This window comes from Microchirus variegatus (genome assembly GCF_963457635.1).
Source record: "Microchirus variegatus genome assembly, chromosome: 9".
Lineage (NCBI taxonomy): Eukaryota > Metazoa > Chordata > Actinopteri > Pleuronectiformes > Soleidae > Microchirus > Microchirus variegatus.
In genome coordinates, this window is record NC_139810.1 from 14539920 (window position 1) to 14549535 (window position 9616).

The following is a 9616-nucleotide window of genomic DNA, read 5'->3' on the forward strand; positions in this document are numbered from 1 at the left end:
TTCACTAACAAACCACTCACAACTGTGGCTCTCTCCTCTGTGGCTGATGGGGGGCTGGGATCCAGGTAGTGCAGGAGATTCTCGCTTGCCTTCCCTGGAGATGGCAACCTGTCAGCGGTTGAAGGTTTAGGCATTTTTGCTTGATGCCTCTTACTGCTCATTACCAGTTGTTCCTCCTGAAGCATTTTTGCCACAATCTCCACCTTCTTTGACTGCTGTCTCTCTTTGAATTCCCTGAGAAGAGAAAAATCAACAACACTGCATTATACTGAAACGGGGTCATACAGCTATTGCTCAGTGCACACAGCGAGAGAAAACACCCACACACTGCTGCATGGAGTGGGAGTGGAGGACAAGCATGTGGGAGAGGAGAGGAGAGGAGAGGAGAGGAGAGGAGAGGAGAGGAGAGGAGAGGAAAAGAGAACGCACAATTGTTTTTGTTTTATCTCCTCTTGTTTTTTCTGTAGGTACATATGCCTGATACTGTTCATGTCTTGGGTCTGCAGGGATTCTTTCAGTTGTCTCTGTTGCTCTTCTTTCTTCTGGGCATTTGCTTTAACTCTGATTTGTTGGACCCGTAAGGTTTCCTGCAGAATACATGATTAATTTTTATTTGAACACATTGCATTGGAAACTTATGCATGAAACTGATCATTTGAAGAAAGAGAGGAACCATTTACCGAAAACATGAAATTAAACTGTTGAATATTCATTTGGAAAACAGAGAAATAAGCATGATAATGATAGCACAGCAAGAAGCACTGAATTTACACCACCAAGGAAAACATGATCTCTACTTCATGTCTGTCATAGCTATGGAGGAGGATGCTGAAGTGGTTGTAATCAGTAATCAGTAATAAGTAATCCAGCTCCGACTGGTGTGTTTCTCTGTGTGATGGATAATGAAGTTGACCAAGTGTTACAGTATGGTTTAAATACACCTGCTATTTCTGCACAGACAAATTCATTTGCAATGTATGGTTGAAGTCATCACAACTTGCAACTTGAAGAAGTCATGCTGCTCAAGCCAATTTTCCACCTTCCACCAATTTTTCCACCTTATACTAAAAATAACTAAGTCCCTATTGCATTTATTTTGTTAATTTTTCATAAATGTTACCTAAAGGAAGATGTGAACATTTTACATGACTGCGGATCAGTTTAACAAAGTCAAATTTACTTGTAGCTTATATGACACACAGTAAATTAGAACACACGCACGCACGCACGCACACACACACGCACACATACACACACACGTAACACTACACTAACAATACATCAGCACTAATAATCCATATTCAAAATTCTCTCCAGCTGAGATTTAACCTCCGATGGATACGTATAGGCTAACATGTTTATAAAGTGCTCTATCTGTGAAAGTTCCATTAATGGTCTAGTTTGAAAAGTCACATTTCCACTAAATTGTGAGCACATATAAGCGTTATGCTTAGTTTCTCACATAAATGTAAATACATTACATTAACATGCATTTATGTTGATCCAAATGTGCTTTAAATATTAGATACAGTTGCATCACTACATATTTAAAGCCCTTTCAGTCTGTTATGAAAATCACTACTGTACGTATATACGCTCACAAATGATCTTATACTGTGTACTATCCATACGGCAGCTATATCGAAAATATGAATAATGCATCAAGCTAAAGCTCAGTTTGCCATAATTACTTAAAACACTGGTATGGATGGCTGCAGTTTCTTACTTGTGTGGCTGCTATGTTAGATTTCAGTGAGTCGACAGCTTGTATCCTCTTCTCCAGTAACTGCTGGTTCTGTTGCTCCTTTTCCGCCTCTTGCTGATGGATCCTGAAGGAAATGGAGGACAATCACAAAGCAAATGCATGACGAGTCAAGTAAAGAAACAAACACATGTAAAATAAACAACGATTAACTAGTATATGACTCAATTATTTCATGTCATTCATGTGTAAGTATTTAATTTAAATGAATCATCATGTATCATGACAGGTGAAACTGTTTGGACTTCAACAGATGTGTCACGATTGGCTGACAGTTTTAGCTACTTTTAGTTACTATCTCATGTCTACTTTCACTTCTTGAAGCCCAAAATAATGATGATCACAGATAGTGTCCAAATAAACAGTAATTATCTAGGAACAGTTGACAGGAATTTCCATTTCATATTTGTTACCATCCATTTTTGGTCTCCACCTACATCTCTATACTTTGTCCAATGATAACTACGTCCAGGTTATTTCCCACTATGTATTATTGTTTAATAAAATGGAGTTGTTGCCTTTTGTCATATGCTTCAAATAATTCCGCTTACATACAGATTTAAGGCAACAGTGCAGGTAGTCAGCATTCTTAACTGCGCTTTCTGCAGGCAATGCACACTTCCAGTTCCCTTTTGCTTGTCAGATTGTCAGGAGTTAAGCGTGTTCATCCAGGGCAAATTAAAACCAATTTGACATTGAAAATCAACCATAGTGCCTGTATATGTGGACAGTAATGAAGTAACAGTTTACTCAGTGCTCCACAACAGCTTAATGTGTATTCGGCATATTCAGGAGTTTAAATGGAGGCAACTGGACTTGCTTTAGTTGAGTTGAACACTCATACAAGTGTTTTTCACAGTTCAATAACTGGATGAGACGTGAAACATCTTCAACTTGCCTTTATCTGAACCCAGGGTCTTGTTTTATTCGATCCACTGAATAAAACAAGCCCTGGAGTTCAGATACTCCATGACTCTCATGTGGAGGATAAAGTGTTAGACTAAAATGTGAGAGTGAACTCCACGTACAATGTTTCCATATAAATTTGAGGTCTATATGTTACTACATATAACGCATAGTATATTTGAATGTGACAATGTATGGGTCCTGTATGATTCATAATATTAATAACACTTTCATCACCTTCTCGTGGACTGCTTCAGGTACTTGGCAGCTGTCTTGCGGTTTGCCTGGCTCTCTTCAAGTTTCTTCTGACTCTCTTGCTCCTCTTTCCTCATCATCGCAGCCTGTTTACTGTCGGAACACAGTCACACACACACACACACACACACACACACACACACACACACACACACACACACACACACACACACACACACACACACACACACACACACACACACACACATTCATGAAGTCTTTACATTGCTTTTCCGGGTTTAACAGGGAAATATTAAACCCTACTTCTCCAAGTTAACCTAGTTCCCTGGTGTCCTAATGAACATGTCTGTGACATGTCAATCAATCACCCTGCCAAAACAGCCTTGTTCAGAACGCTCTGTTTAGTAGTATCTCTTTAGGTCCACTTTAAAAAAAAGTAAAACGAAACTTAAGGGACACGAAATGACATCAGTCACAGAGGCTACTGGGAGCTAACAGCAGTTAGCATTTGGAAAATTGATCATTTGCAGGCTCTAGCACTCACTTTGCTGTCATATATAACATGTATCTAGCCTAGAAATCTAGACGCCCCTAGCGGCAGCAAATGTAATTTGGCTGGCGGGGCAGTCTAGCTACGCTCCATTGAGCTTGGGAGCTGAGAAATCGAGAAACGGACGGCCCAATCACATCGCGGTAGGCGGGCTTAACGTTATGACGACCATAACCGCTTAGGTTAGAGCGTGTGTCTGTAATGAAAACCAGGCTATTGTACACTGTCACATGATATTACAATATATGTAACAATACAGCTCACAGTCTCTTTTATCTGCACCACCTTCTGCTGCGGAGGCTTCCACGTCCTTTTCGTCCTCCACCCATTTCCAGTACATCGGCAAGTCACGCTCTAGTCTCGACAAAACGGTGAGACACCGCTGAAAAAGTATTTTCGACTTTGCCAGTGTGTCACCTATCGCCACTCCAACATGTTGTAATCTCTCGGCAACAGGGCATTTTTTTCTTCTGTCTTTGAAAGATGTTTGTTGAATGTGCAATGAAGCCCGAAATCCTCAAATTCCTTTCACAAAAACGGCAACAGTCGTTGATCTCCATTACAACATTTGATTACGGCATGTCTTCACCAAACAGCACATAAACACAGAGCACTCCCACACCTAATTTTTCCGTCGCTCTGACTTCGTCACCTCCTTCGTTGCTCTGATTGGTTGTAGCGCTATCCTATTGCGTGGAGAGGGAATTTGAAAGACAAGCGTTAATCCCACCCCTCCGATTGAGCCCTGCCTATGGAGATTTCCCAGACCCTACATCTTGATGTGGGTCTGGCTCGTCAGGCTAACATGTATCCACTGGACAGATAAATCCTCTGAGGCTGGAGGTTTGTGTAGGACTCTATGCTGCACTGTAGAGCCAAGAATAGAACTTTTCGCGGACTTCCGGTTTTTGGACCCCGTTGCCCTCGCCAGCACTCACGCGTGTTTTACGGACAAAGCGGAGCTCCGCGAGACTACAATTCCAGGAATTTAGCGCATTGTGACGTCCCAATGAGTGCAGAAGTCAACATTGCGTGTTTCATCTCCTGTACTTAGACTGGGGAGTACTAATTGTGAGTCATCTTTTTTCACACTTTGCCGACTGATAGGGCCTCCAGAGTCCCAAATATAAGGATTTAAATGATTAAAAAGTTGATTTTGCATGTCCCCTTTAAATAGCTCATTATCTACTGACCAATACAAACCATAGACTATGAGACTTGTTATGAAAAATGTACTTCATCTGTGCACAGATTAAGAACTCTCTTTCTCTTTTACTGACTTATTTATGTATTGAGGTCAATAATTACTTTTCTGTAAGATAGAAAAAAGTACTTGTCACACAGTAAACGAAGAAGGTTGTAATCATTGTTTCCCTACTCTCTGAGATGCTGCATCTTGAACTGCAGTTTTTGGCCGGCTTCCCTCGCCTGCTGCAGCCTGGTTGCTGCCTTCTGGGCCTTAAGGACCTGGAAGACTCGCTCTTCTTCCTGAACCTCCTGCCGAAGTGAAGAGAACCTGCCAAGCTCTAACTCCACTTTACTCAGCTCCAGTCTGAGGAGCCAGGACACAGAAGGAGATGGATGAGAACAGAACAAGAAGATGAAAGACACTGACAGCTGGTGTGTATGTACTAGAACAGTCCTTAGTCCTTGTGCCTTCTGTCTAGGTTTGTGAACTTAGCCATGTGATTTTGTCCTATATTCTCTTACCTTTTATCTTATGAGTGTCTTAGATTAAAGTTCAAAGTAAGGCCTAGTCATTACTAAAACACTGTTAATAAATGACAGATCAGTGAACTGCATCAGTTGGTCTAAGAGGCAAAAATAATTCCCAATTAATTGTTTAAAAAGTCCACAAAAAAGCAGTCATGCCATCTGATGAATTACAGAAATATACCTTTAACAGACAGCGAATGCGCACAATGTGAAAAAATAATTTGCATACAAACTTGCAAAGAGATTAAGCTAAATTGCCCCACACAAGACTTAATTAGTTTGTCACTGCAGAAGATTAGCAGGCATGTGTTTGAGAAGTTAATAAACTCTAAACTACTTTATTAAAAAAATAAAAAAATAAAATAAATAAGGGGGGGGGGGGCTGCTTTTTTCTATGCAGTGCAAAATGCAAATTACGGTCAATTTCCCCTCTGACTCACTCCAGCTGCTGCAGCTCAGTGTTGATATGGCCTTCCAACTCCTCTTCACTCTGCAGCTTTTGACACAAATTCTTATGCTGGGCTCGTAAACGAAACACAGCCACGCTGCAGAATAAAACAAACAAAGAGTGGAGAGAGGAAATGTGTCGCACACAGTTTGAATGTACATAGGAGACGAAGTTTGTTGTCATCTTGGAACTCACCTGTTGTCTGCTGCTTTCTGTTGATCTATCGCCTCCTCCAAGTTATCCCTCTGCTCCAGCAAACTTTTAATATTCTGGCGACACAGGTTCAGCGCTTCCCTGGAAAGCAAACAAAAACACCCACCTTGTAAAAGACACAAGTCAGTTGTCAAAGAGAAATGCTACATATCAAGGTCGGTCTGATCATTTCCAAGGCTGTTTAAGTGCAGTATGATCAGAGCATCAGAGTAATGGATTTCCTTGTGGCTATTGCAACAAATGGTGGGTAATTGTGTCGGCAAAAAACAATGTAATGAAGATGATCAATAGCTGGACACACAAACACACACACACACACACCTCAACAGCCCTCAATTGCCCATTGTTCCTTCTGCCGTCTAATGGCGTGCAACAACCTGTGATGGGAGGGAAAACTGTCACAGAGAATCGTGGCACATGGTACAGTAGAAACCGTGGACCAGTTAAAAGCCAGGTCTTCTCCGGTTCCATTAAACTTGCGTTTGATCAGAGTGCAGTGCAGCTCCACAATGACCTCTGACGTTCTGTACTAAAGGAAAATGACAAGCCATTTTTGCCGTGGGACCGCATCACAGTTCATCGAGTGCTTAATGGCTCGTGCGGCAGACAAATAAAAAGAGGGAAGAAAATCGAGGGAGAAAAGACATTAAGGGAAATGTTCTCTCTTCAGTTGAAATGATTTCCTGCAAATTGCTGAATCAATTGGCGAAATGACTTGTTCTGTATGAGGGTGAAAGAAAGTGACAGACCTGAAGAAAAGGATATTTCCTGAAACTGACACTGTGATGTGTAATGTCACACCCTTTTTTTCTTTTTGCTTTTTTGGGGGGGATTTTTTTTATAACAGCAATGAAAAAAGGACATTTGGGAGATACTGGGGCTATACAAGTGTGTTGTTTGGCAGGTTCAGACCTGGCTTTCAGCACGTCATGCTCCTTCTGTTGGTTAAATGAGTCCAGCTGGTCCAGGTTCCGCCTCAGCTTGAACATCCGTGCAGTCTCGGCATAACTCCTCTTCTTACCATAATCAGCCCCCACCTTAAAGTCACCCTCACCATCATCCTCTCTAGTGACAGACACACAATGATATTGAGGAAAAAAAGCTGCATATTTAATTTATTTAATACAAATAAGACATAGAAACCATCTAAATCAAAACTAAATGTATACCTGGAGTCATTTACTGGTATCTTATCTTTGCTAAATACATAAACATCTGTGTTTCATCATTAAGGAGAGACAAAAGGGGAAAAATACCTACTCGGACAAATCATCTAACCAATCCAAATCAGGAGGAAGAGGAAGCTCCTGGTCTGACACTTCACCTGAAAATACAGTACATATTGACAGAAGGATATTCAAGACTCTTCAAACCATGGTAAAACATCCAGTTATGTTTATATGTGTATCTTACTGAAAGTGAATTCTCGAGATGAGTGTAACATGTGCTATCACTCACCCTCAGTGTCATGATCAGAGCTAAGGTGGACACCCAGCAGTCCACTGCTGTCTGACGTCACACCACATGAATCTTCCTTTTCTTCTTCACTCATTTCAACTTAGTTATTGATGAGCAAATGTTACCAGACCACAGACCTAACGAGGGTAAGGAGGACATTTATATGACTGAACACAACTCATGTTCCCATCACAACAAACAACGCAGGCCTTCTTTTAAAAGTTGATATTTCGTTTACATTTTTTTCCTGGTTAATTTCATATATACCGAATTAAATGTTAGACCTTATAAAATAAATTACACTCACGCCACGTATTTGAGATGCGTAGGTAAGTAAGTATACGTAAGACAGCATTAAATAACCAGTTTTCGAAATGGAATCTGGCGTGGAGTGTAGTTAGCAACTCATTGGGTGCTAGCAAAGCTTGGAGCGCGATAAAAAAAAACAAAAAAAAACGAGGCAACTCATGCTCGGTCAATGCCGAATAAAGGTTGTCGGCAAAGTAATTACCTCGAATCGTCCTCCTCCAGGTGCTTAAATATCTTCTCAAAACTCTTCTTTTTCTCACAGCAGTCTCACAGTGGAATTCATCCGTCTCCGTGGAGACGGGACGCAAGGGGGCGTGGCCTAGCATCCGTCCACAGTTGTCAAGGAAGTGAAGATTCTACTGTTACCACCTGCTGACGATGATGAAGCTACATATAATTCATCATGAAAATACAAATCTGCTAACCTCATTTATTGGATTTTGTTATTAGATATTCACACGATTTTTAAATGTGATTTTTTTTTTTTTTAAATCAATGTTTATTCATTTATATGTCTATTTCTTCAGGCTATGTTAGCTGAAAACATACTAGAAAATGTGTGCTGATGCCTAATTATTGGGAAGATAGATAGATAGATAGATAGATAGATAGATAGATAGATAGATAGATAGATAGATAGATAGATAGATAGATAGATAGATAGATAGATAGATAGATAGATTGCATGTGACTTAACTTGTCTTTAACAGAACATTTACAATTTCCTTCACATCATCCCTGGTTCATTTATTTAGTTTTTTGAACTGATATCAGTCGAGCCATACACAGCAGAAAATTCATCCGCTGGTTCAGGGAGAATGATAAATCTGTGTGTTATGCAAAATCTTTTGTCAGGCGTGCCATATCTGATTTACACTGGAAGAAGACAGTTTTTGGTTGATCATTGTTGCATTTGCACAGATGGGTTTTCTTTTTTTGTTTATACTGGAAAGCTTGTGTTATCTCTTCTTTAAAATAATGTTAAAGAGGAAACCAGATGTATGTGGAGGAGAGAAGTGTGGGCTCAGCTGTATCACACACTGAAGCCCTGTAATGCAGGGATGTTCTGTTATCACCATGGGAGACTGAATAAATAAATAGCACGAACATGTATGTGTGTGTGTGTGTGTGTGTGTGTGTGTGTGTGTGTGTGTGTGTGTGTGTGTGTGTGTGTGTGTGTGTGTGTGTGTGTGTGTGTGATGTAAGATAACAGGTTGGTTTTTGTTGGAGAGATAAAGGGAGAGCAAAGTAACTGCGAGGGAGACAAATACATAAAGAATAGATCAACAGGAGGGGAAAACAGAACGAGCAGAGAGAGACGCACTCCACACAAGGATGTGATGAATAAACAGAATTAGAAGTGTTTGAGTGACAGAGAATACAATCCCACACAGTTCACCGCAGTGTGCGCTGGAGCCTGGTATCATCGTGTCAAAAGAACTTGCTGTGCAAAATCCAAGTGGGGGGGGGGGGGGGGGGGAAGAGACGCTGTTGTTTTAAATCCACAGTCACTGACTTTGGGTCTGTCTCTGCTCCCCAGAGTGAGGCAGCAGAATCCAGGGCAGGTGAACTGCTGCAGCTACACACACTGAAAAACTCTTCCAACTGCACAGAAAAGAGGTTAGGCCTCATTTTAATGAGGTAAAAAATAAAAGGTGGCACATTTTCACAGAACGGAGGATTTATTTCTTGTTATAACTTACAGTAAATGTCCTACGTTAGTTAAATCAGTGGAGTGGAGATTAAAATGATTGCGGGGATTATAACCTGACATTATATAATATGGCAAATCCCTGGAGAGTTCAGTGAACGATTCCTAAGATGGTGAGTTGTGTTTTAGAGGCACATTGTGGTGCTTTGTATTTGGCTCTGGTCACCTTATAGAACTCCATGTGATGTGGAAACAGATCTGAAGCCCAATGAGAAAATGACCCAAACATCCAATGATGATTAGAATGAGTTTGTCAAAACTGGGTCACTGTAAAGTAACGCTGTCATGTCAAATCAGCTGATCTCACTCAGGTTCAGGTTTGGTATA

At 40.7% G+C, this 9616-nt stretch overlaps 1 protein-coding gene across 1 annotated transcript in view; it reads right to left on the bottom strand.

The window, feature by feature from the left end:
• The window catches only part of cfap74 (cilia and flagella associated protein 74), a gene marked incomplete at both ends in the record, with an annotated part of 47141 nt that extends 39778 nt beyond the window's left edge, over positions 1-7363 (bottom strand). Inside the window, 10 exons of the mRNA XM_083895423.1 lie at positions 21-234; positions 430-587; positions 1727-1829; positions 2906-3016; positions 4813-4986; positions 5591-5695; positions 5794-5892; positions 6724-6876; positions 7072-7135; positions 7270-7363. Coding sequence (XP_083751549.1) covers positions 21-234; positions 430-587; positions 1727-1829; positions 2906-3016; positions 4813-4986; positions 5591-5695; positions 5794-5892; positions 6724-6876; positions 7072-7135; positions 7270-7363 — 1275 coding nt within the window. The remainder of the gene's footprint in view (positions 1-20; positions 235-429; positions 588-1726; positions 1830-2905; positions 3017-4812; positions 4987-5590; positions 5696-5793; positions 5893-6723; positions 6877-7071; positions 7136-7269) is intronic.
• Positions 7364-9616: the final 2253 nt, after the last annotated feature.